Raw genomic sequence first — 27,760 nt, 5'->3', positions numbered from 1 at the left:
GAGCTTTTGTATGACCCTTCTCTCTGTGACAATACTTGGCAGCACTGGCAAGTCAGGTCATGATTGTATTAATTACCTTCATTATTTATAAAGTCAGTACCCCACTTTAGCAGTGATTAAAAATTAGCAGCATAATTTTTAAAAATAATATTCTTGAATGAGGTTTCTTTTTATCCTCAACTTTATACAGTATGTGCCTATGTATGTATGTGAGCATATATAAGAATAATGGAATATACTTATTTCTTCTCTTAAATCAGATAGTTTGGTTAGTGTGGTCCAGTTTCTGATTGCTATGAATTTGCAAGAATGAAATTGGTGTCTTGCAAAATGTATTGTCTTCTTACCTTTTTAAGCCTGATACAGATTATAATATGTCTGATTCAAATGTTCATTATAAATCTGATCATGTTAGCTCCTGGTTAAAATTGTGTCTTGTATTCTAAGAGCATTATCTTGATACTAATATTCTTAGCCAGACACAGAAGCTTGACCCTTATTATATATCTGCTGTCTCATTTCACCCCACAGTGAACTTGGCCATCTGCATTCCATCTCATCAGTCTTCTTTCTGTTCTTACAAGTCATGAACACTGAAGCCACGGGGCCTTTGCATATTCTATCCTTTACAACGAGAGTTAATTGCCAGAGCGTTTAACCAGCAATAGGGCATGGCCACTGACCAATTGAGAGAGAAACGGACTAAAGCAGGATTCTGGAAGCCCCTTGCTCAGCCGGTCATTAGTTTTTTAGGTGATGCATCTCGGTTTGTGGGCTAGGGTCCTGGTCCAGCCTGGGAGGCAAGGTGATAGTTGATGGGAAAAGGTCCAGACAATGGCTACTCACCAGCCTACTTACCAACTGAAGGCCATACTAAGTCTTTTGTGTATACCTGGAAAATTTCTTTCTGTCTTCACCTTGCAACACATATACAATCTGATTATATCATATCATATTTTCTTTTCTTCCATTTTCCGTTCACTTCAGAGGAGCTTCCCCTGACCTTCCTGATGAAGGTTATTCTCATTGAGGTTTTCATTAGAAACTCCTGTCTCTTCACATTGTACCTTTCACATTCTCTCTCACAGTGGTCAGTTTACAAATAAACTTTATAAGTAATTGAATCATATGTCACTCCCGTTAGTTTGTATAATCCAGGAGGGCAGGGGTCATCAGTTAACTGACAGTCCCATTTCCACCTTCCTCCAGAATTGAAATTTCAACACCTAATAGGAGGTAAATATTATTGAATGAATGCTCAAAAAGACTTTAGAACTTCTTTGAGCATGTTTATATTTTGCAAATGCAGCTGATATGCATGTTACTTGTGGGATGCATTGTTGAGTAGATTACTTTTTTTTTTTAAGTGGCCATATTCTTAATGCCTTCTTGCACAATTTTCTGAAATAAATTTTTAAGTAGTGGTGGGTGTATCCCATGCTGTTATTTTTCTTTCCAGTAGAAATGCTTCTCACTCACTTGATGTCCAGTGAAATGATTTAATCTTCAGAGCTGATTTATTCATTTTCCTTAAACCTCAGCAAGAAAAATTACTTAAAAGCCTACAATAATGTACAGGGTGTTGGGAACATTGGAACAGCCAGTGGTGGATAATCTGTGGTCCTACCTTCAGAGACACTTCAGTCTAGTAATTTTCTCTTTATCCCATTTATAAGCATTTATAATATTTTGTTTTCCAATTGCTGTATTAGCATGTAGACCATATATTTTGCTCTCTGTAGACCATAGAGCAAAGCTTCATATTTATTTGGATGCATTTTAATGATTGTGATAATGTTTCCACAGGATCTTCTGCTAAAATTTATCCTTGTTTTTTTTCTCGAAAATTCCAACAACTTGTTCTTTTTAAGTCTACTTTTTTGTTATTAACAAATTCTTTCTAAGTACATTTAATGTATAAGCTGGGTAGCTTTAACTTCTCAAAGATCGAAGTATTATTTCAATCATTGTTACATTTCTCAAGGCTTTCCTGTGTGTGAGACTTAACCATTGTCCCCAGACTTTAATATTCCTTGCAACTGTTCCTTAACTTTTTATGAAGGTTTGACATTTCATGTATCATATTATTGCATTTAATGTTTCCAATGCCTTTTATGAATAACTGTCATTGTATTTATTTGAAATGTAATTGTTTTTCGATTTTCTACTGTGTATATATTTGTATAGTGCAGAAATTGTGAGAAGAGTGACATACACACTATGCTATCCTCACATGCATGATTGTTGTTGTTCAGTCATTCAGTTGTGTCCAACTCTTTGCAGCCCCGTTGACTGCAGCACACCAGGCTTCCCTATCTATCACCATCACTTGGAGCTTGCCCAAACTTATGTCCATTGATCAGTGAGGCCATCCAACCATCTCGTCCTCTGTCATCTGCTTCTCCTCCTGCCTTCAGTCTTTCCCAGCATCGGGGTCTTTTCTGATGAGTCGGCTCTTCACATTAGGTGTGCAAAGTATTGGAGCTTTAGTTTCAGCATTAGCCCTTCCAATGAATATTCAGCATTGATTTCCTTTAGGATTGACTGATTTCATCTCCTTGCAGTCCATAGGACTCATGCAAGGCTGTCATATTTAAGTGTAATGTAGAATCATTAAAGTAATTATTCATGTTAATGGCTGGAAATAAATACAGGGACTTCCCTGGTGGTCCAGTGGCTAAGACTCTGTGCTCCCAATGCAGGAGGCCTGGGTTCAGTCCCTGGTCAGGGAACTAGATTCCACATTTCAGAACGAAAGATCTTACAAGCTGCAGCTAAGACCCAGCACAGTCAAATAAGTAAATAAGATACTTAAAAAAAAAAATTAAATATCTTACTGATTGAGCAGAAAAAATGAAGGCAGTCTAGGTAACTGAAACCCTTTGGTCCAGGTGGGGGAAATCAACCACTGGAAAGCTTTGAGAAGCAATGATTGAATGAGGTAGAATATGTGTCTTTCTTTCTATCTTAAATCATTTTATGATTTTGGGCATAAATCTCTTGGAACTGAATGCTGTTGAAAATAGCTTCAAAACATCTCAGCTTCATATGCACAGTGTGACAGACACCACATGTGACTCATTCATATTCTCTTTCCTTTTTCACTTCAGTACACACATCACTTCTGCTGCTGCTGCTGCTAAGTCACTTCAGTTGTGTCCGACTCTGTGCGACCCCATAGACGGCAGCCCACCAGGCTCTGCCATCCCTGGGATTCTCCAAGCAAGAACACTGGAGTGGGTTGCCATTTCCTTCTCCAATGCATGAAAGCCTAATGCCTTTTTTGATTGGACCTAATAGCTTTTTTTTTTTTTGCTTCTAGAGCCATTTTGCTACCCCTTTGAGAGGCTAGAAATGCTGGCTCATTAATACTCCCTGAAAACATCCTCCAAACAGTGACTCCTGGGAGCTGGTATAAAAATACCTCAGCTCCTTTGCCCCTTGGCAAGAATAACTGGACAACTCAAGTGTACCTCTGTCATTACTCTGAGGCATATGTTCTATACAAGCTGGACTTCAGAGTTTCCCCAGAAGGAATAACCTCTGCTTAGCTCTCACATCTTAGCCTTTATTGGCTGTCTTCCTTTCTCTTTCACTTCTCCATGTCCCGACTGATTTTATTGTTCACCTCTCATGTAAACTGCTTGCACTTCAATTCGTTTTGCAGTGTCTGCACTAAGGGGAACCTTAATAGTGAAAAATGGTCACAGATCCCATGATGGTGTAAGCTGTCAACCTGCAGTTCTTAGAGGAGTAGTTCTCAATTGTATTTCCATCTATCTCAGATTCCCATAGGCCAAGTCAAAGTTATGCCCAAATCTCAGAATTCTGGCTGCAGTTCTACCTCTGCCTCCCCCAAGAATTGTATTGTAAGTGAACAAGAGCAACATCATATAGCAGTAACTGATTTAATAACTTGTTTTAAGTATGTAAGTTGCAAGATACCATGTTTTTACTCTTGAAATTATTATTTGGGACACACTTAATTCTAATGGAATACATCACATGTCATGGCAAGATCCTGTAGTTTAGCACTACTGAGATTGCTCTCCTTTCTTAGCAACAACTAAGATAGCCCAGTCCATAGCAGCTGCTGACTGAAAGTTATACACATTCTCTGCTAAAACGGCTGACATTAGAGTCATTAATTCTCCTGTATGGAACCAGTTGAGTTTCAGCAATCGAAAAGTGATTCTCTGATTTTATGCGTGTGTGCATCTAACCTACTTGATCGTTAACCGTGCAGTTGAGGTAGTTTCAGGTGGCCACCAAAAATGACACAGGATATTCACGTAATTATCTACTCTTAGCCAGCACATTCAAGTTTATGAAAATTCAAGAAAGCAAAAAATAAGGTCGTTCCATGTGCAAGATTATCTGACTGAACAATTTTCATTGTTAGCATTTTTATCTGTTTTATGAAGCATAAGTAATTGAGGGCTTTCTACAGGTGTTCCTGAAAAAAAGGCTTAGGATGAATGTTGACAATGTTATTTATATGTCTTATGAAGGATTAAGAGACTATGAAAAGCATTGCTTCAAGATATCTACTGATTTGACTCCTTTAGTTTAACCAAAATTATTATCATGAAAGAAAATGAGAAAAGCTTTAATTTCAAGGCCGTATTTTATTTGTTATGATTACTATCAAGCAAAGTTTTAATATTTAATATTTTAGTTTTGTTGGACATTTCTAATTTTGTGAAGCTTCCTCTGTATGCCTATCAGTTACATAAAGAGTTTTTTAAGCATCTATATACCATACATCTTTATTTGCCTCAAAAAGATGCATTTCATTTGGGGATTTTGGGTGCTGTTTTGGGTGTTGTGAATGGTACAGTTTTATGAGAAGAAGAAAATCTACGTTTTAAAGCAGTTCATTTTTTTAAAGTCTGACTTCTTTGTATATATATTTTACAGATTAAAGGATTTACCTGAAGACTAAACATTGTATTCATCAGAAACTGGACAAGAGTTACTCTTGCTTTTCGAAGTTAAAGATGTTGTTGTCATGGAAGCATTTGATCTTCCTCTCATTCATTGGCTGCCTAGAAGGTAATAATAAACTGTATTTTCTAAGTTGAAGTTAGAACTATGCTTGAGTCACATGTTAAATAATTTTTAAATGTTGAACAATACTCCACAAATCTTTTTTTTCCCAGAAAGAAAATACTACTTTTCTGATAAATGGAGTCTTGTTTTGCTTCCTAATTTTTGCAAGCTATTTTACTTTCATCACAAATATAGTGTCACTTACTGAAACAGATCTAGTTTAGTGCTATGAATATAACAACCAGAACTTGAGAAGAGTAGTGTATGACATTTTTTCCAAAAAGTCTAAATTTTGTAAACTTTAGTATAAAGGAAGAATATAGATTTTAAGGAATTTCAGTATTTTCATGTCTAATCTTAAAAGCAATACAGTTTTTCTTCTACCAAATAACTTTTTTAAGGGAGTAAAAATAAAGATAGAATTTTAATTTTTTAAACTTTGAAAATTTGTAGCTTGAAACAAAACAAAAAAGGGAAAGATTCTCCTATATCCACCATACAAAAGCAACTCTTAAAATGTGTTTCATTTTGTTCGTTTTGTTTCATTTTCTGGAACAGTAGAGGAGTAAAGACAAAGATTGCTTTAAATGAAGTAATATATGTACAAGGATTAATTTTTTTTTTTTTTTGCTTTTTCATCTTATTACTTTATTTCTTTTTATTATAAAATTTCTCCGGTACATAAGCAGTTGAAAGAATGGTACGATGAATACCCACATACACACCGTTTTATTGCATCTTTAACTGTACTTATTCTATCTATATGCACATGTATATGCATTTTCCATTTATTGGTAGATTGACTACACCACTTGAAAGTAGGTTACAGAAGTTTTCACCTCTCACCCACAAAATTTAAGCATCTGTCTCCTGAGAAGATGACCTATTTTCTAGACGAACAAGTTCTTTTTGATACTTAAGGAAAGTAGACAAAAAAAGTGGCCTGTCATTTTTCTTTTCTAAGAGGAGGAAATTGGTGTGGAATGAGGCCAAATGCAGTGTCAGGTAAAATATATGTCACTTGAAGACATGTTTATATTGGAGTAGACTTCTGAGCCCTTATGTCAAATTTTAAACATTCTTAAAATATTTAAATGATACTTAAACCTCCAACTTTTAAAATAAACTTTTTTTTTTAAGCAGGTTTTTCCCTGATGCCTCAGTTTTGTTCTCTAAAAGATTTTCTTTGCTACTAACCTAGCAGTGAGCGAAAAAGGAATAATTATTTTAAATTTTTACTATTTTAAATAGTCTTTGGAGACGATCCACACAGATATGAAAGCAATTTTTTCTTGCACTGTTTCCTTCATTTTAAAAAATTTAAAATTTGAGTTCTGTTGTTAAAGGAGAAAAATGAAAGGAAATATACTTCAGCAGTATTATTATTCACAATGTCAACTTTCATAGAAACAACCTTGAAATTTTACAGTTACTTGGAAGCGGGTAGATATACTTAGAAAGTAGAAATATAGCTAAAGGAAGTGCGATTAGTGTGTCAAAGGTTTAAAATTTTAAATTGTAATTTGGCACTGTGTACAAACTGTATTGCTTGCTTTCAGTAACTTAGAAATGTTTTATACTTATGATACTGCTTTCTTATAGAGAATGCAGTAAAAGCAGTATTAATTTACAAAATATTAAGACATTATTTAAAAAGTTTTAAAGGAACACTTGATTTTCTAGGTATGTTAAAAAACTATAAAAGTTGGTAAAGGAGAATTGGATTAATACATGGTAAATTATATAGAGAGCATTACTTACAGAATTGGTAATCTTTACAATTACGGTATGGAGAATAATTTGTCTCTGACCACTTTTCTGAAGAGTATTGATTGCATTACAGTTCTTTATATACTCAATATTGGTACTCTTTTTGCATTTATATAAAATTTAGACAAAAAAGCTAGCTTGTGAGTATGATATTCTGTTAACCAATATTGGGTCACTTTTTAAATATTAAATTTAAAATCTGTTCCTGATGTAGTAGGTATCTATAAATAAATACCAAGTAAAGACATATTATGTGAATTCACTACCTAGAGTTTATCCTAAGACATTAACTCAATAAATAGAGCAAATGCTTGATAATTTTGACTTTCTGTTTTTTCATATCTAAGCTTTCTGTTATCCATTATTTTGTGCATTTTAAAAATGATTTCCTTCTATTGTTTTGTCTCTGCATATTTCTCTCTGCAGCAAAGAGGCAAATTGCAATTTTGAGCTGGCAGTTTTTCCTAAGATGAACATGAGCATTTTTTCCTCAAAAAAACCAGGCTGCATTCATTCTTTAAAAAATATTTATTAAGCATGTATTATATGTTGTACATTGTTTCCAGTGAAGAAAAGGGACAGAGATCTGTGTCATGTAGGGTTTATATATACTCAGGTTGTGGTAGAGAATCACACTGAGTTAGTAGATGATGGCGCTATGAAGAAAAATAAGCCGCATAACATGAAAGTTTGGGGGGCTGGGACGTGAGTTACCATTTTAAATGAGGTCTTCAGATTCATCCTCATAGAGAAGGTGATGTGTGGCACAAAGACTTAGCAGTGAACGAGTTGACCTTGTGGGTATTTAGGGAAGAGAGCTTCAGGCAAAGTCAGCAATCCATGCAAGTGTTTAATATATGACATGCTGATTATTTCTTGAAATAGCAGGAAAGTTAGCCTGGTTAGATATGGAAGAGTTATGGAAAAGAAGTAGTAGGTGAAAGTCAAGAAGTAATGTGGAGATGGATGCAGCAGAACATGAAGGCATTGTGTATCACTGAAAATATTTACTGCTCTTGCTTTGACTGCCCTCAGGAGCCATAGTGTGATTTGATCAGAGCAGTGATGTAATTTTGTGTGTTTTTTTTTAAGGACCTGGCGGGACATTGTGTTGCGGATTGATTGTAGAGATAAAGGGGAGCAAGCAGAGGCCCCAGTAGGAAGTTAATGCTGTAATGAGGGAAGGGATGTTGGTAGCTGACTTCAGGGTGGTAGCAGGGGTTGTTGATGTTCAGTAGTTAAGCTGTGTCTGACTCTCTGTGACCCCATGGACTACAGCATGCCAGGCAAGCTTCCCTGTCATTCACTGTCTCCTGGAGTTTGCTCACACTCACGTCCATTGAATCGGTGATGCCATTCAACCATCTCATCCTCTGTCACTTCCTTCTCCTGCCCTCAATCTTTGCCAGCCATCAGGCCTTGACTCTTCTCATCAGGTGGCTAAAATATCAGGGTGGTAGTCAGATTTTGGATAAATTTTGAATATATACTCATGAGGATTTGTGGATGGGATGTATATGGGATATGAGAAAAAAGAAAGGCTTGAAGATAACCTCAAGGCTCAAGTGTCACCTTGCGTCCACTTGAAGAGGTGTACCTTGTGAATGAAATGAAGAACCGGCAGAAGACAGGGATGAGTTTTCCAAACTGAAGGTCATTACGAAGTAAGGGATTAAAAGATCGATTCTTTGGATCATGTCAAGCATTTTCATTAGAAAATAAAATAACCTTAAAGTATAATGTATCAGCATTCACTGTCCATTTAGTAAATATAGTCTGCTGAGCACTTCTAGGCATTTGGGATATACCTGTGAACAAAACAATGTCCCAGTCCTCCTAGAGCTGTCCTTTTAATATATGTGAATTGAGTCTTGATCTTACACATGTTTCTTACTGAGTTGCTATGAAAAAAGTTGAGAACTATGTAGAAAACAGAGATTTAGAGATAAGAACCCTCCAGAAGTCTAAGAAACCAGAAAAAGAAGTAACACTCAGATGAGGAAAATAATAGTGAAGACTTCAAAATTAGTAATACTAACAGTACTCATTAATGGATACTTAGGCACTATGATTCTACACTGGAAGTGAGAAATAGATTTAAGGGCCTAGATCTTATAGATAGAGTGCCTGCTGAACTATGGAATGAGGTTCGTGGCATTGTACAAGAGACAGGGATCAAGACCATCCCCATGGAAAAGAAATGCAAAAAAGCAAAATGGCTGTCTGGGGAGGCCTGACAAATAGCTGTGAAAAGAAGAGAAGCAAAAAGCAAAGGAGAAAAGGAAAGATATAAACATCTGAATGCAGAGTTCCAAAGAATAACTAGGAAAGATAAGAAAGCCTTCCTGAGCAGTACTCTTGCCTGGAAAATTCCATGGACGGAGGAGCCTGGTAGGCTGCAGTCCATGGGGTCACTAAGAGTCGGGCACGACTGAGCGACTTCACTTTCACTTTTCACTTTCATGCATTGGAGAAGGCAATGGCAACCCAGTCCAGTACTCTTGCCTGGAGAATCCCAGGGACAGAAGAGCCTGGTGGGCTGCCGTCTATGAGGTTGCACAGAGTCAGACACGACTGAAGCAACTTAGCAGCAGTAGCAGCAGCAGCAGCTTTCTTGTAGTGGATATTCTGTTGGTGTCTCCAGTATCAACTGTTTACTGCTGTCATGAAACAGCCCTGAGGCTTGGAAAAGACTAACCCGATGCAGAGCCCTACAGATAGACCTTTCTGATTTGCCCCAGTGATTGGCCTAAGCCACTGAGCTTAAGGGATTTTTTTTTTTTTTAACACAAGATTTGATTAAATCAAGGACATTTTCTTCAAACTTTAGGAAAAGTGCTCTTTCTCCTAGTGTATCTGAATGAGGAATCTTGGCATCCTGGTTGCGTCAGGTGTCCAGCCTACAATCACCTGGGAAGCCAGCCTGAGGGCAGAGCTGACTCTGCATTCAGATCAGAGAAATCAGAAGACACCAGCCCCTTGATGAATTCATGTTGATATGCCCCCTCTGGCTTACACATCATCCAAAGCAGAAAATGCCCCTCCTCCAGCCCCTGTGACCGGGCCTAACCCTTTTGCCACAGAGCTGGAAAAAGGACCTACCTCTTCAGGACCTACCAAGGCAGTGAAGGTTGTGTCCACTCACAGGTATCCCTGAATGCATTATAACTGAGAAAAGACTTCAGTTTTATGAGAAGATTTATATCATCTAGATTAAATCATTTTTTTAAATTGTTGGTATTATAATTGAGGCTAAAATGTGTGATCACTGGGCATGAGCCTTGGCTTCCTTTACAGTATAGATTTAATAATGGACAGCATGTACAAAGAAAATGCACAGGTTTGGGCTGCATTTGCACATCATAAACTCTGCGTGTTTTAAGGCCGATAGTTTGTGTGCAAATACAATACAAATTGAGCTTATTGGCAAGCATCTTAGAGTGCCCTCGATCATAGGTTCCATCCTGTTCTTTGTCATCTTAACATGAAAACTTTCTGCACTAGTCTTTCATCCAAATAGTGATTAAGGAAAGTTTTGGAAACAGAATACACATTCCAAGTTCTCTTTGAGATAATTGAGGAATATTGTTCAATTGGTTTAATAACTGCCACCCTTGAAATCATTGAGAAAATGAGTTTGTGGCACTGGATGTGGTGCTTCTAGTAAACTGTTGCCATTAACGCAAATAGCTGTCATTTTTCTGTGTGTATAATATGATGTTATATCATTGATACTGGTGAGATGGAGACGTCACTGATCTCTGCTTATAAATCTTCACGTCCTCCATGATTTCACCGGTAAACTTATTTCAAATCATTCCCTCAGTTGCACCACCCTAAATCTTGAATTGCTTTTCATTTGTACTACTTATATCTTGACAGTTTATCAGAGTATACATGTGAAAATCAGGGAGAGGAAAAGCAAGCATCATTGGTGTGTTTTCTTCCTGTAATCTTGATCTCCAAATAATGGATTTTTGTAAGCTTTGTGGTGACTAAGAAGGCTTTGGGGGGGTGCTTAAAAAATAATGTATGTTGGAAATGCTGTTAGAGTTCAACAAGCACATAAGGTTAAATAAAACCCACAATTTTATTTAGCTCTTAAAATAGCTATTGTCTCAAAAGTTTCTGTTGATTAGTTCACTGACTCCTGTGAATAAAGTGCTCATTCAAACCAATTTAATTGACTATTGCCTAAATGGTAAGCAGTCTTAAAGTACTCATCACATGAAAGTGTTTTTAAGTACCCCTGTGCAAATTATGTCTTCTATGAATTGTATTAGCAGAGCTAAATGGTCTGGACTCCTGGGATGTGAGGGTGCATTCTTAAGTATTAGCTCATGAATAATGTTGAACTTTGAGTATAAGACAGTCACACGTGTATATATACATTTATACAAACCACAACAAAAGGAATCTTGATTCTAGTCAATAACACATTTTTTTTTTCTTTTGCAAATACGCCTGTAAGCAAAGAGAAGGCAGGGTTTATGCTGTGATACTAAATTATACTTCCTCTTCATTGTCCTTTTTTCTCACCTTATCTCTACTCCAACTTCAGTATATGTTTACATGGACAGCTCTTGCCTTTATTATCTCTCATCTCAACTATTGCCCTGGCCTTGCTCCTCCTCTCTGTGCCCGCTTTTCCTTCCTTTCTGCAGTGCATCTCATACGTTGCAACTAGAGTTCTCTGTTTGTGCAGCCATCCTGCAGGCATTCACGGAGTGTCTGCTCTGTGTGAGGCATTGCGATAAGTGCTTTGGAGGAGTTCAAGATGAGTCAGTCAGGTTGCATTCTGTCTGAGAGTGAAAGAAGGCACATGCAGACAATGAGAGGAGAAAAAATGCTAAGATTTTTGTTTTTCAGTCACTCAGTCATGTCCGACTCTTTGCGACCCCATGGACTGCAGCATGCCAGGCCTCCCTGTCTCCTTCACCATCTCCAGAGCTTGCTCAAACCCATGTCCATTGAATCAGTGATGCCGTCCAACCATCTGGTCCTCTGTTGTCCCCTTCTCCTCCTGCCTTCAATCTTTCCCAGCATCAGGGTCTTTTCTAACGAGTCGTTGTCTTTTTGCATCAGGTGGCCAGTGTTGGAGCTTTAGTTTCAGTATCAGTCCTTCTAATGAATATTCAGGGTTGATTTCCTTTAGGAGTGACTGGTTTGATCTTGCAGTCCAAGGGACTCTCAAGAGTCTTCTCCAACACTGCAGTTCAAAGCATCAGTTCTTTGGCGTTCAGCCTTCTTTATGGTCCAAAACTCACATTCATACGTGACTACTGGAAAAACCATAGTTTTGACTATATGGACCTTTGTCGGCAAAGTAACATCTCTGCTTTTTAATATGCTGTCTAGGTTCAACATAACTGTTCTTCCAAGAAGCAAGCATCATTTAATTTTGTGGCTGTAGGTTTAGGATCCTATTTAAGAAAAGTGGGCTTCCCTGGTTTTTCAGACGGTAAAGAATCTGCCTGCATTTCAGGAGACCTGGGTTCGGTCTTTGGGTTGGGAAGACCTTCTGGAGAAGGGAATGGCTACCTACTCCAGTATTCTTGCCTGGAGAATTCCATGGACAGCGGAGCTTGGTAGGCTACAGTTCACTGGGTTGTGAAGACATGACTGTTGAAATGAATGGACAGAAAGTGTTGCCCTAGAGAGACTGGGCTGCTGAAAGGAAAATGGTGCCTGTGACATAGAGCCACTTTGAATTCAAAAAGTGTGAGGCTTAATTGGTATTAGCTTGCTTAGAATTGCCTTGATGGGCCAACTGGCTGAGGGATCACATTGCTGTTCCTAATAAAATTCTAGGCCTGGCCTCTGTATTTATCTCCTTTGCTTTCCCTCTTGAGGACTGTGAAGTGCTTTCCTGGAATAGATTGTGGACACACACCAGTGTGTATTGCTTCAAGTGACTGCTGATTCATCCCACGCGTTGCTGAGTGTTGGGAGTCGGGTTCTTGAGTGTGCTATATGTATCCTCTATACTGAGCCTGTGCCATCTTGCTCATCAGTATATGAGCCTGACTGGAAATGCCCACCAGTGTGGAAATCAGCCGTTTCCTCACAAATGTCAGTTGTCAGTGCCTCTGAGCTTACCTAAAAATTATGACCATCGCTGCTTGGCTGTCCTCAGTGCTCGGCACTGTGCAGGGTATTTTACTATGTGTTTCTGCAATTCTCACATCATTTTGTTGATTTGTGACTGTGCTGGGTGTTCATTGCTGCATGCACGTGGGCTTGTCTCTAGCTGCGGCAAGCAGAGGTTACTCTTTACTTACGATGTGCAGGCTCTCATTGCGGTGGCCTCTCTTGTGGTGGCGCACTGGCTGTAGGACCCATGGACTTCGGTAGGTGTGGTACATGGGCTCAGTGGTTGTGGCACTTGGAGTTAGTTGCTCCATGACAGGTGGCATCTTACTGGACCAGGGATTGAACCCCTGACTTCTGCATTGGCAGGCAGATCCCATACCACTAAGCCATCAATGAAGCCTTCTCATATACTTCCTGTCTTTCGTTTTAGCTCAGTTTGAAAACTTCTTTTTCTTTTGCTTAATATATCATTTGGATCCCATGGTAGTGAAAAAGCCTGACAGGCATCCCATGGGGATCCTTTCCTCCACTTCATCTTTTCCAGTGACACCCTCGCCCCAGTACCCTCGCTGTTTGCATACATGCATAGCTTGGTCATCAGAAAATGTCCATGCAGAGGGACCGTTTTTTCACCCATATTACTTTCAAAGGAAAATTCTCACCCAAAAACCTGCTGCATATTTTAATTGGGGAAGTGGCACAGCTGCTTGTTCCGTTTTGCCAGTGAAGCCTAAGGTACCCTGTCTATACTTCCTCCTCACCAAAGATCATAGAGATCCAATTTATCTTCACTTTTGCACGTCGCTTTCTTTGAACAGCAGTCCTCACTTTAAGTTTGAGACAGTGTCAAGAGACAGAACTCTGTGAGTAGATACGCAGCACTGTGCGCTTAGTTGCTCAGTCATGCCTGACTTCCTGCCGCCCCATGGACTGTAGCCCGCCAGGCTTCTCTGTCCTTGGAATTCTCCAGGCAAGAATACTAGAGTGAGTTGCCATTCCCTTTTCCAGGAGATCTTCCCGACCTAGGGGTCAAACCTGGGTCTCCTGCACTTCAGGCAGATTCTGTACCATCTGAGCCACCAGGCAATGCATGCAGCACTGGATGTTATTTTACAAAAAAACATTTTAAATTTAAAATTATTTAATGAGAATAGTATGTGGTAGGGAGCAATTGAATTATGGATACATCTTTACATGTATAAGTATCTGTGTGTATAATTTGAAGAAACTATAGGAGAAGATAGACATTTTATCTCTTTTTTTTTTTTTTTTTGATGTAGCTTTCCATAAGCTTAAAGCACTATCACATTATTGAACAACTTTTGGAGGTTTTATTTGCCAACTGTGGAGGTTTAGCTGTTTTTTTGTGGTTGGTAATTGTCCAGTGATTGCCAGTTTTCTTTTGTTTTTTTACAGAAGGGTAACTAACAATGCCCACAAGGAACACCGCATTTATTTCTTTGAAGGTTGTCAGTGAAAATGAGAAGGCAAATGACATTTGGAAATGGCTGAAATGTTAGAATTTATTTGTCCCTCAGTAGATAAATATAATTGTTCAACATCCTTTTTTATTTATTATTTCTTTTATCTTTCAAGTGAATGGCATAATTGGAGCCTGAAATAACTGCTATTGCATTACCAAAGCAGTTGTGCAGTTGTGCATCACTGTGACACTTCTACTTGTAAAATTCCATGTTAGAAGGTTAAGATTAAAGTATTGCTGTTAATAAAATGTTTGTTCAATGTTCCATTCATTTTGAAAACCATCTGTTGAATGTGAAACACTGCTTTTTGGTCAGACTGTGTTTTGGGCATTTATTGTGTATAAAGGAAGAAAACAACAAACTTGATCTTAGCAAAAAAGGGAAAGACAAAAAAATCTACTGTATCCCTACTAGATTTACCAATGCAGATGTGCTTCCTCTTCCAACTGCTGCCTGGCAGCTGAGGAATTAAGCTCTTATCTTAGTAGGATAAGAGTCACCTGTTAGGTTTACTTATTTATAAGATTGCTGGAGACAAAGGTAATGTTCCCACCTGTCACTTAAACAGGAGGCAATTTGTTCCTTTTAACTAAAAGAACAGTTTAAAAAAAAAAAGAAAGAAAGGAGGGCTTTCTCAGGTAGATCTGATGCCCGGCTTGTATTGAGTGACCTTGGGAGACTATTTCAAGGAAGAGTGGCTTTTTTCTTGGACTTACTGTATAGTCACTGAGAACCCCATCATCTGTGGTCAAGAAAGAAAATTCAAGGGATGGTGTGAGATGGTGTGGTGGCTCATGAATTAAAATTCTCTGAACCCATGACTTAATTCACTTTTTTTTTTCTTTTTAAACTTGAGAGTGGAATTTGTAAGCTGCTATTTTGAGTGGCTCTGATGACTAACTCAATTAATTCCAAGCATGTGAACTTTATTTGCTCCTCTGATCCTACAAGCAAGGAGGTGTGGTGAAGGATACTGTTGGCTGGACTTAAGGCATCCAGGTGGTGCTGGGATTGGTTGCTACCATTGTGACATTGATTGCTACTGCCTATGGACATGGGATTCCCCGGTGGCTCAGATGGTAAGGTATCTGCCCGCAATGAAGGAGACCTGGGCTCGGTTCCTGGGTTGGGAAGATCCCTGGAGAAGAAAATGGCAACCCACTCCAGTACTCTTGCCTAGAAAATTCCATGGATGGAGGAGCCTGGTGGGCTACAGTCCACGGGGTCACAAAGAGTCGGAAATGACTAAGGGACTTCACTTTCACTTTCGTGGACATGGGGCATTGATAAATTTCAACAGTTGTTTAGAGAATACATGAATACTGGGAACAGAATGTCCCTGTTCTTCAATATACGTCTCTTGTTCTAAGAATATGCCCACTCAAAGGGCAGTCTCATGTGCCACCCAGGTAGGTTTAAAGAAGGATGGCAGTTTTGTGTTTTTATGTGTTTTGTGTGCATTTTTATTCTAGCATTAAGTTTTTATAGCAGGACTCCTGGAATTTTAGTCTACACCTAAGACTTGCATAACTACATGTTCTTTCACAGGATTTTAGTGATTTTAATACGCTTTGACTTTTTGACTCTATAGGAAAACAGCTTTTCATTCTGACCTCATGAGTATGTGTGTGTGCACACACTCACACATGATATTTAAACTCAAACATATGTATAAGAAATATAGAAAAGCGGTCACATGCAGAGCATAATTATGTAGGTAATTATGAAATATTGGATGTTGAACAATGTGATGCATGGGTTTCTGAGTGCCCATCTATCTTTTAGTTAAGAAATAATATTTACTACAGCATATTCAGTGCCACACAAGCCTTTTTTATGTGCTTGATTACACAGCAAAGTAAAATGAGGATCCTCAGTGCTGTGGCAATAATTTCTATTATGGGAGAAGAGAGAAGATACACCTCCTGCTAACAGCAATATAAGAGAATCCCGTGTTTTTTTTCTGCTTCATGGGGTTTTTGAATGCTCTTTGCTGTTACCTTGTTGAGTTTTCCATTGACACTTCATTGGTGAGTAATTATTTGAAGACAGAGTGGAAAGTAAATACTTGTTGGAGAATTGTCTCTCAGTGAGAACTGATGGCATGCGTGTCTTGACGATTCCATATTTCAAAACTTTTTGAAGCAGTCACCCTCCACAGGCACCTTTTTTCTTTGGCATAATACTTGCAATTATTTGCTCAAACCAGGTAAGTGAACACAGGTGCCAGTGTTCACAACCATCATGAAAATAAGGAAAATTGCATCCTGTTTTTTGTGTCATGTAGATATGAGACTCTAGTGAATGAAGTCATTTATTAGGCTGCCTTCTCATAAACTACTAGTCCTCAACCAGAGATAATTAAACATTTGACATGAGGGCTAGGCAAAAAATGCAGTAACAATACCATTTATGATACTGCTGCTTGCTGTATTAAAATTTTTTGCTTATCTCTGCATCAAAAGCCCTGTAATATTGGTATCATTCCTGTAGAGCAGTAGAGAATTCAGGGACTCTGAGAGCTAAAATGACTTCCTAAACCTAGATAGAAGTATTATAAAATAAATCTTTTTTTCTCACAAGGCAAAGTCACTGTTCTGCTAACAGACGTAGCTTTTCCTAAAGCCGTGGTCAGCATACTTTTTAATAGAATGTTCAGATAGGATGTATTTTGGGCTTTGCAGTCCATATGGTCTCTGTCATGACTACCCATCTCTGCCGCTGTAATACGAAAGCAGCCACAGATAGTACCTGGCTGTGTTCCAGTGACACTTTATTTATGGACACTGAAATTTGAATTTCATATATTTTTCATGTGACATGGAATATTATATTTTTGATTCACAGGTCATAACATAACAGATGCTGTTGAATTTGACCAATGGGCCATAGTTTTCTGATCCCAGTTCTAAAGCATAAATACATGTTTTTTTCAGATCATTTTTTAATCAAGCACTTATCATGCTATCATGGGCAAGGTATTTTGCTGTATGCTCTAAGGGAATAAAGGAGAAGGAAGTGGCAACCCACTCCAGTACTCTTGCCTGGAGAATCCCATAGTTGGAGGAGCCTGGCGGGCTACAGTCCATGGGGTCGCAAAGAGTCGGACACGGCTGAGCAACTTCACTTTCTAAGGGAATAAAAAGGCAGTCGGTTGAGGAAAAAGAAGGAAACCTTCATGGAAATTACTAAAATATAGATGCTTTGGGAGAGGTATAATCCAGTAGATTCCATTGAATTTCTGATAAAGTGGAGTTAATTTTGGCTGGACTATCAAAATAATACTCTGTGTCTTGAAGGACAGACTGGGGAAGCATTCCAGACAGAAGAATGGCATAAATCAATTAAGGATAACTTATTTAGTAAACACAGTTATTCTGCATATAATTATAGATGACATTCTTACTGACAGCCCTGCCTGTAGGACTGCCTTCAGGGGAAGCTGAGAATGTGCTCTGTCTCTGTGACAGTGCCCAGACAAGGAGGGCCAAGAGACAGACAAGGCCTACTATTGCTAGACCTATGATTTTTTTAAAGGTGAATTTTGAATTTATACCTAATACATTTCGATTTTTAAATGAGGTCAAACTAAAGATTCCAAATATATATGGTGGGTCACATCATACAAGCTCCATATAATTAGAGAATCACAGATTTGCTGAACTCCAGAAAGACAGTCTAGCTCGGGTTCTATCTGAAAAGCAAACATGACTTCCTAAGTTAAACTCAAATTCTGAGGTAAAGAGAAATGTGGAGCATGTTCAGGCATTCAACAAGTGACTGATAGAAATCCTAACATTCCATCCTAACCTTAGAAGATTTAGACTAAAGTACATCAAGACTGTATATTGTCACCCTGCTTATTTAACTTATATGCAGAGTACTTCGTGACAAACACTGGGCTGGATGAAGCACAGGCTAGAATCAAGATTGCCAGGAGAAATATCAATAACCTCACATCTGCAGATGACACCACCCTTATGGCAGAAAGCGAAGAATGAAAGAGCCTCTTGATGAGGGTGAAAAAGGAGAGTGAAAAAGTTGGCTTAAAACTCAACATTCAGAAAACTAAGATCATGGCATCTGGTACCATCACTTCATGGCAAATAAATGAGGAAATAGTGGAAACAGTGACATACTTTATTTTGGGGGCTCCAACATCACTGTAGGTGGTGACTGCAGCCATGAAATTAAAAGACACTTGCTCCTTGAAAGAAAAGTTATGACCAACCTGGACAGCATATTAAAAAGCAGAGACATTACTTTACCAACAAAGGTCCATCTAGTCAAGGCTATGGTTTTTCCAGTATTCATATATGGATGTGAGAGTTGGACTATCAAGAAAGCTGAGTGCTGAAGAATTGATGCTTTTGAGCTGTGGTATTGGAGAAGACTCTTGAGAGTCCCTTGGACTGCAAGAAGATCCAACCATTCCATCCTAAAGAAAGTCAACCCTGAATATTTATTGGAAAGACTGATGCTGAAGCTGAAACTCCAATACTTTGGCCACCTGATGTGAATAACTGACTCATTGGAAAAGACCCTAATGCTGGGAAAGATTGAAGGTGGGAGGAGAAGGGGATGACAGAGGACGAGATGGTTGGATGGCATCACTGAATCAATGGACATGACTGAGTAAACTCCAGAAGTTGGCGATGGACAGGGAGGCCTGGTGTGCTGTAGTCCATGGGGTCACAAAGAGTCAGACATGACTGAGGGACTCAACTGAACTGAACTGAAAAATTTAGCCTGAAGATTTAGACTAAGGGCTGATTATGTGTTAAGGAAATTTGTGATTTACGTGTGTCACAGATACAGGTATCATTGTATCACAGATCTGGGGTTGTTTTGCAAAGAGATCCATCCCATGGAATGGTCAAAGTTGTGCAGATGCTAATGTTTTGAAATCCTCTTGAAACCCGTCTTCAAAATAACATTAAGCATAAAAAACTTCCTTAGGTATCTGGGTAATAAACAGCCCACCAAAAGCTCAAGATTCTGGTGGCTATTCAAACAAGTCATTAAAATTCAGAAATGGGACTTTGCTTCAGCACTCAGAGTTTATAAACGAGATTACTAATAAAGTGTTGTTGCTTTTAAAGTGCTTTTCATGTGTGGCTTTAGGAAAACAACTCCTGTGTAGTATTTGTATTCTCAGTACTGCAAAGGAGCATGTGTAACGTAGATGGCCAAGATCCTACAAATTGCCCAAACAGAAATAGCCACCCAATAATAGTGAATGCTTCTACTATAAGAAAGGGAAAGATACAAGCAACTGAATGAAGAGTTCCAGAGAATAAAAAGGAGAGATAAGAAGCCCTTCTTAAATGAACAGTGCAAAGAAGTAGAGGAAAACAATAGAATGGGAAAGATTAGAGATCTCTTCAAGAAAGTTAGAGATGCTAAGGGAATATTTCATGTAAGGATGGGCACGATAAAGGCCAAAAACGATAAGGACCTAACAGAAGTAGAGAAAATTAAAGAGGTGGCAAGAATACATAGAACTATACAAAAAATGTCTTAATAAGCTGGATAAGCACGATGGTGTGATCATTCACCTAGAGCCTGGAGTGTGAAGTTGAGTGGGCCTTAAGAAGCATTACTCTGAACAAAGCTAGTGGAGGTGATGGAATTCTAGCTGAGCTATTTAAAATCCTAAAAGATGATGTCATTAAAGTGCTGTACTCATTATGTTGGAAATGTGGAAAACTCAGCAGTGGGCACAGGACTGGAAAAAGTCAGTTTTCATTCCAATCCCAAAGAAAGGCAATGCCAAAGAATCTTCAAAGTACTGGACAGTTGTTCTCATTTCACATGCTAGCAAGATTATGCTCAAAATCCTTCAATTTAGGCTTCAGCAGGATGTGAACCAGGAATTTCCAGGTGTACAAACTGCATTTAGAAAAGGCAGAGGAACCAGGGATCAAACTGCCAACATTCGTTGGATCATGGAAAAAGCAAGAGAATTCCACAGAAACATCTACTTCTGCTTCATTGACTGCATTTAAGCCTTTGACTGTGTGGATTATAACAAACTATGGAAAATTCTTCAAGAGATGGGAATACCAGACTACCTTACCTGTCTTGGGAGAAACCTGAATGAGGGTCAAGAAGTAACAGAATTCGATATAAAACAGTTGACTGGTTCCAAATTGGAAAAGGAGTGCAATGATCTGTTATATTGTCACCCTACTTACTTAACTTCTATGTAGGGTATACATCCGAAGTGCTGGGCTGGATGAATTACAAGTTGGAATCAAGAATGCTGGGAGAAATATCAACAACTTCAGATATGCAGGTGATGATACCAATCTAATGGCAGAAAGTGAAAAGGAACTAAAGAGCCCCTTTATGAAGGTGAAAGAGAAGAGTGAAAAAGGTAGTTTGGAACTCAACATAACAAAAAAACCTAAGATCGTGGCATATGGTCCTATCACTTTATGGCAAATAGAAGGAAAAAAAGTGGAAGCAGTGATAGATTTTCTTTCCTTGGGCTCCAGAATCACTGCGGACGGTGACTGTAGCCATGAAATTTAAGACACTTGACCCTTGAAAGGAAAGTTATGACATTATACAGAGCAAAGTAAGTCAGAAAGAAAAATACCATTACAGTATATTAATGCATATATATGGAATTTAAAAAGATGGTAACGATGACCCTGTATGCGAGGCAGCAAGACAGACACAGATGTAAAGAACAGACTGTTGGACTCTGTGGATGAAGACGAGGGTGGGATGATTTGAGAGAATAGCATTGAAACATGTATATTAACATATGTGAAATAGATCGCCAGTCCAGGTTTGATGCATGAGACAGGGTGCTCAGGGCTGGTGCACTGGGATGACCCTGAGGGATGGGATGGGGAAGGAGGTGGGAGGAGGGTCAGGATGGGGAACATATGAGCACCCATGGCTGATTCATGTGAATGTATTGCAAAACCACCACAATATTGTAGAGTAATTAGCCTCCAATTAAAATAAAAAGAAAAAAAGTTATGACAAACCTAGACAGTATATTAAAAAGCAGAGACATCATTTTGCTAACAAAGGTCTATATAGTTAAGTTGTTACATATGGATGTGAGAGTTGGACCATGAAGAAGGCTAAGTGCCAAAGAATTAATGCTTTTATACTGTGGTGCTAGAGAAGACTCAAGAATTCCTTGCCTGCAACCAGATCAAACCAGTCAAACCTAAAGAAATCAACTCTTAAAAGACTGATGCTAAAGCTGAAGCTCCAGTACTTTGGCCACCTGATGAGAAGAGCTGACTCACTGAGAAAGACCTTGATGATGGTAAAGATTGAGGACAGGAGCAGAAGGATGTGGCAGAGGATGAAATGGTTAGATAGCATCACCGACTCAATGGACATGAATTTGAGCAAACTCTGGGAAATAGTGGAGGACAGAGGAGCCTGGCGTGCTGTAGTTCATGAGTTCTCAAAGAGTCAGAGTTGACTTTGTGACTGAACAACTACTGTAAAAACATAGTGACGGTATTTTTAAGAGTCACAGATGTAATCATTCAATTAGCTTATAGGAATAAGCTCCTGTTTTCACAAAGTGAATCATTTTTCAGTTAGATATACATATTCCAGTTGGAGATAGAATATTTGCTTATACATTTATCTTGAGAATGGCTATATTCTTTCATTTGATCCTCTATTAACATTTTGTAAGTTTGCAATGAAGCGTAAACACACACATTTCCTTTCAAATACTAATTTATCAAATTATCCAATGTATACAATATGATAGGGATGCTTAGGGGGTAAATATATATATGTTGAATATAGTTATTGTCTTCTAAAAGTTTAAAGACTGGTGATGGAGGAGTTATGAGTGAAAATAAGTGAAGGTAATGTGTAGTACACTAGGGAAATTGTGATGAATAAAACATGGAAAAATTGTTCTAATAATTCGCAATGGGAAAAGATTGCTACTAAATGGTTACATGGAGGAAGAATTAATGAAATAATTTAGTGAGTTTCTTTAGACTTCCTAAATGACTGTAGCTTCTCATGTTGTTTTTTAGTCACTAAGTTATGTCTGACTTTGTGACCCTGTGGACTGTAGCCCACCAGGCCCCACTGTCCCTGGGATTTCCCAGACAAGAATTCTGGAGCGGGTTGCCATTTCCTTCTCTGTGTTATCTTTCCAGGGTCAAACCCACATCTCCTGCATTGGCACAGGAGGCACGTTCTTTACCACTGAGCCACCTGGGTAGCCTGTGACTTCTCATGTATATCAGCAAGATGTTCTTCAGGATGGTGGTACCAAAATTCTAGAGAGATGTAACTCATCCTTACTAGCCCTTAGGTTTATTATTTATAATCTGTATCAATATTAACAATAGCAGTAATGTTCAAATGAGTACTGTTTTTTATTCAGTATTCAATATTCACTTAGAATTAGGTGACTTGGTGGATATAAAATGTCTAGAGTAGGGCCTGATCCTCAATGTTTATTTTTTTTCTTTGTTAACTTTTGAGACTGTGCATGTGTTTATATGAAGTATTTATGATGAGGGATTTTTCTCCATATTATACAGAACGAAGGAGCTATGTTTTTCAGAGTAAAATTTGTTTCCTTCCTTTGACTACCGGCAGGACACAATACTGTTTGTTCTTCCCAAGCCTACAGATGTAGTGATTTCACAGATTTGGAGAAGGCTCACTTGTCACCACTACATCTTGGGACCACAGAAACTTTTTCCATGTTGAATGTGGTTTGTTCTTTTCCTTCATTGCCACGATTCTTAAGTGAAGGAAATGAAAGAAATACCTTGCAATCATTACAATTTTACTCCCCTCCCCGAAAATAGTAATCTTGGACTCTGGGGATAGAAAGTATGCTTCTAGACCATGGATTGTCAAATTAGGGGTAGAAAATGAAATAGAATAAAATAGAAAAAACTGTTATGATTCTGCATGCAGTAAGAATTAGTACTATTTCAAGAAACTTTTTAATCAGTTGTGTATGTGATTATATACACATGCACATTGTATCTACAATAAATCACGATGGAAAGTGAATCTAAGTTGTAGGTCAAATGAAAAATAATTTGAAAAATTATTTAATTATTCATGTTTCTGCAACTCTGAGACTCACCCAAGAAGACCCCAGAGTTCCAGATACAGTTTTGGGAGTGGTTGTTCATTGTCTTACTTTCTTTGATCTCTATACCTACCCGATAACCCAGTTTAATTCCCCACTAATGGTCTAGAAATACAAAAGCAAGTCCCTGTTTGGGAAAAGAAGTGGGAAGAGGGAACTAGATTGTATCTCATATACTCAGATATTTACAGACACCGTTCCCGCTTCTGCTTGCTGATGTGCAGGCAAGAAAAGAATATCCTCCCTTCGACTTTATGAGATTACAGCTGCAAAAATACTACAAAATGCAATCACTGGTTCATATTACTTCTTAATAGCTTCTCCATTATAACCATTTTATAACAGGGAATTTTTTATTGTATAATTATTTTTTCATAGAAACAATAGCCTTCAACTAGAGTTTGATATGAAACATCCTTATTAAAGTACACAAGGAGAATCATGCCTGAGCCCCAGAGAGCCTTGACCCAATCTCTTTGGTAAAGAATAGAAACCACAAATACAACCAACTCTGTTAAACTCTCCAAGAGAAGTTTACTAAAGAAATGTGTTTGTTTTTTTTTTTTAATTTGATTAATGAAATAATGAAGTCTTTTCAGTTCAACATGGTTGGAGAGAACCTTGTGAATTTGCATACTTCAAAGATATTCAGTGGAAGTTGGTATAATAGAAAGCAGGGATATAAGTGTTTTTTTTTTTTTTCCATTTTGAATAAATGAGCCGTGAATTGTGTACTCCTGAGTGTACTGTACACATTCCACACTGTATCTTTCAATAGCATTATAAGATATTTATTATGTTGAGTTGCTATTAAGCCATCTATCAAGAAAGGTATAATTATGGACTGGGTATTATGGAACTATGTCAGAGACATTCAAAAGCACTAGAACTCACATTCATAAGACAATAACGTATTTAAATAAAGAAAGGGACAGTATTATGAAAACATTTTAATCTACTTCGACCTATCTCCTCTATGTTTGTTTTGTTCCCAATACATTATTTCTTGTCATAGGACTGTACATTGTTTAAACATCTGTCAAATGTAAAGAATATTCCACAAATCAGAAATACAGCAATTGGATTAAAAGCATCAAGATAAAATATCATATTCTCTCAGAAATATACCCAAGTTCTCTAATATTACTCAGCTATATTATATATTGAATGTTAATCCATCCAGTGAAATAGATGGTATCTTACATCAAAATCTGTGATTGGTTTACTAAAGTGCCAAAATCCAGATATTTAACCTTAAACATGACTGTTATGTACATAAATGTGTCTGGGTATGAACCTTATTACTTTTTTTTTTTTTTGCAAGCAGGTTGCAGTGAGAGGAAAAATGCAATTTTTGGCTAAAAAACTTTTTCCTGCATTGAAAGGTATCTGCCACTTTATGGAAGAACATTCATTTATGTGAACATTTATTTCTAGTACTTGTAAAGCTCAAACAGCTGCTTTCAGTTCTAATTCTCTAACTATTGAGCACTGCTTCCCTTGCAGTTTTTCCATTTGGGGTATGAATGAAGCATGAACTAAACATTGAGCAAATTTATGTGAACATTTATTTCTAGTACTTGTAAAGCTCAAACAGCTGCTTTCAGTTCTAATTCTCTAACTATTGAGCACTGCTTCCCTTGCAGTTTTTCCATTTGGGGTATGAATGAAGCATGAACTAAACATTGAGCAAAACATGTAGTAAGCTGTTAACTTACAATTTAAAGAATTTTTTATCAGTTTCTCTGTCATGCTGTACTACACCAAATGTATGTCATGCTCCAACATTTTTCCTTTTAACCTAATTGCTTGATAGCATTTCCGATATGGAAAATGGATGAATTGGCTATTCTTCATAAGCATTTTATTGGCCTTTCTCATCTAAAGCATGCTGTATTGTCTCCCCCCCTTTTTTTAGTGTGTGGTTGACAGTAAATTCAGCTGCAGGTGATAACAATGCATTAAAGGTTTATTTTCCCAACACATAATGTTTAGAGTTAACATAGTTCATATTGATTCAAGAGCTCAAGGATGTGAGGGCTCTTTTCTAGAAGATCCTAGTGGATTTTCCTCTACCTCTTATGGCTTAGCTGGAAAAGAGTCTGCCTACAATGTCGGATACCTGGGTTCGATCCCTGGATTGGGAAGATCCCCTGGAGAAGGGAAAGGCTACCCACTCCAGTATTCTGGCCTAGAGAATTCCATGGACTGTGTAGTCCATGGGGTCTCAAAGAGTGGATACGACTGAGCAACTTTCACTGCACTTGTTACTGGTTGAATTGTATTGCCTGAATATTTGTATGTTGAAGCTGTAATCCTTAGGACCTCAGAAAGTGACCTTATTTGGACACAGGGTCATTGTAGATATCATTTTTGAAGATGAGATCATCAGGGCAGACCCTAATCCATTATGACTGTATCCTTATTAAGGGGGGTTAGAATTCAGGCATAAAGACGCACACAGAGGGAAGATGTGGTAAAGAGACACAGGGAGAAGGTGGCCACCTGCAAGCCAAGGAGATGGGCCTGGAACTCATCTTAGGGCCCTCTGAAGAATTCAGCCCTGCCCACACCTTGATTTCAAAGTCCTAGTCTCCAGACTGTGAGATGAGTTAAGTTCTGTTTCTTAAACATCCCAGTTTGTGGTACTCTGTTACGGCAGACCTGGCAAACTAATGAACCCCTTTGCAGTTGTTCCTGGTCTCATAGTTAATCCCCGCTGTCTGCCCTGCTCCCCAGAGTCAGAAACTGCAGAGGTCTGGAAAGGTAACATAGCTGGTGCTTTTCATATCTCAGGTGAAAGGCGGGTTCTGTTGGCAGGGAAAACAGTTCCGGAAGAACTGTTGAGTCGACAGCAGACAGTATCTGCCACAGCTGGTTTTTCATGTGGTGCCCATGTCTGGCATTCAGATATTTGTTAAAGAAATTATTGAAATGTTTGGCCTTTCCTGACTTTGGAAGAATATTAATGAAATTGTATTTCAATCATTGCTTGCCTTTTTTTCTAGCATTTTCTAGCTGTAAGGCACCAATGCCAAAATCAGTGGTGATGTCCCACGGCTACAAAGTGTTTCTCTCCATCTCAAATGTCCTTCCCTGTGGAATAATAGGGCTTGTTTTATAGATCTCGTATCATTGGTGGCATATATTTTTCTTCTTTCTCTGACTTGCACTAGACATCCTTCTGTTTAGGTTGGGTATCTCTTTTAAGTACATTGAAAATCCCTTTCTAGATCCACTGTCTGTTAAATTCTTTCTTAGATAGCACTACCATCCTAGCTCCCTTTTGGATTGACCATTTCCTCCTGTATTGTGCCGTGTAGCTATGGTGCAAGTCTGCCAGGGGAAATGGGGAATATGCTTTCCTTTTCTGTGTGAATTTCAGGAGTAACATTACAGTCTTTTAGGATTTTCATTTCTTCTAGTAAAAGTAATGCAACTGCCTGCAATCCTTTGTCTGTTTCTCTCTGTCATTCTTCATAAAAATTGTACAGAGTATGACCATTAGAATTGATTTGCCACAGTTTGATCTTTTAGTGACATTACCTTAGGAGCTCATAATGCTTGTACTTACATTCAAAGGCAGTTATTCCTTATAGCCTCTGGGTGTTTGGGGGAAAGAAAAAAAAAACCACCTCAGGATTGGATTTTTCGACTTATTAGTCCCGTTCGGAAATGTTATATGCCCTTTATTTTAGGTTGTAAACTTAAAATGGAGCTTAGGAGCCAGGCCAACATATCAAAAAAAAAAAAAAGCCCTGTCACAGAAAGTAAAGTTTAACATCAATCTAAATGTTACATTGAATCCCTTTACTTAGGCATGAAACCCTCTTCTGTTTTCAGTCAAACTGCTTTCTGCTGGTTACGTGTAAATAGTCAAGGTTTTGTCCTTTGGAGGATCAAAATTAGCTTTGAAGAAACTGTTGGATAATTTCCTTTAGGTTAGTGAAGACCTCAGAAATTTTTTTCCTTTTAAGCTTATATTGCTAGCAGGAGACTAGAATATTATAACCCAGCATCTCTCATCACCGATTTCATTCCGGGGAAACAAGATTGAGAGGCCTTTGTCTCTCATGTAAAGCATGAACCAGCCTGTCATGTTTGATTATTATTTGCACTTACATTTTAGGAGTCGTTGGAGACTCGGGAATGGCTGCTGGTGGTCTGAAATGCCTTTAGGAGCCTTAAATTTCAGAAGTGCCTGGTATGTGCCTCAGAGGCTGTTAACTCTAGTGTGTCATCAGGA

At 38.2% G+C, this 27,760-nt stretch overlaps 1 protein-coding gene across 6 annotated transcripts in view; it reads left to right on the top strand.

The window, feature by feature from the left end:
• The window catches only part of CNTN3 (contactin 3), a 399,245-nt gene that overhangs the window by 100,303 nt on the left and 271,182 nt on the right, over nucleotides 1-27,760 (top strand). For 4 of the 6 annotated variants that reach the window (XM_027522607.1, XM_027522610.1, XM_027522611.1 and 1 more), the window contains exon 2: nucleotides 4,921-5,055. In XM_027522607.1, the coding sequence (XP_027378408.1) occupies nucleotides 5,001-5,055 (55 nt within the window). In that variant the 5' untranslated portion in view covers nucleotides 4,921-5,000. Of the gene's footprint in view, nucleotides 1-3,110; nucleotides 3,237-4,920; nucleotides 5,056-27,760 lie in introns of those variants that run through there. The other 2 variants (XM_027522612.1, XM_027522608.1) reach the window with 1 other exon arrangement.

The sequence above is a fragment of the Bos indicus x Bos taurus genome, chromosome 22, assembly GCF_003369695.1.
Source record: "Bos indicus x Bos taurus breed Angus x Brahman F1 hybrid chromosome 22, Bos_hybrid_MaternalHap_v2.0, whole genome shotgun sequence".
NCBI classification, from domain to species: Eukaryota; Metazoa; Chordata; class Mammalia; order Artiodactyla; family Bovidae; genus Bos; species Bos indicus x Bos taurus.
This window is presented reverse-complemented; position numbering and strand designations above follow the sequence as displayed.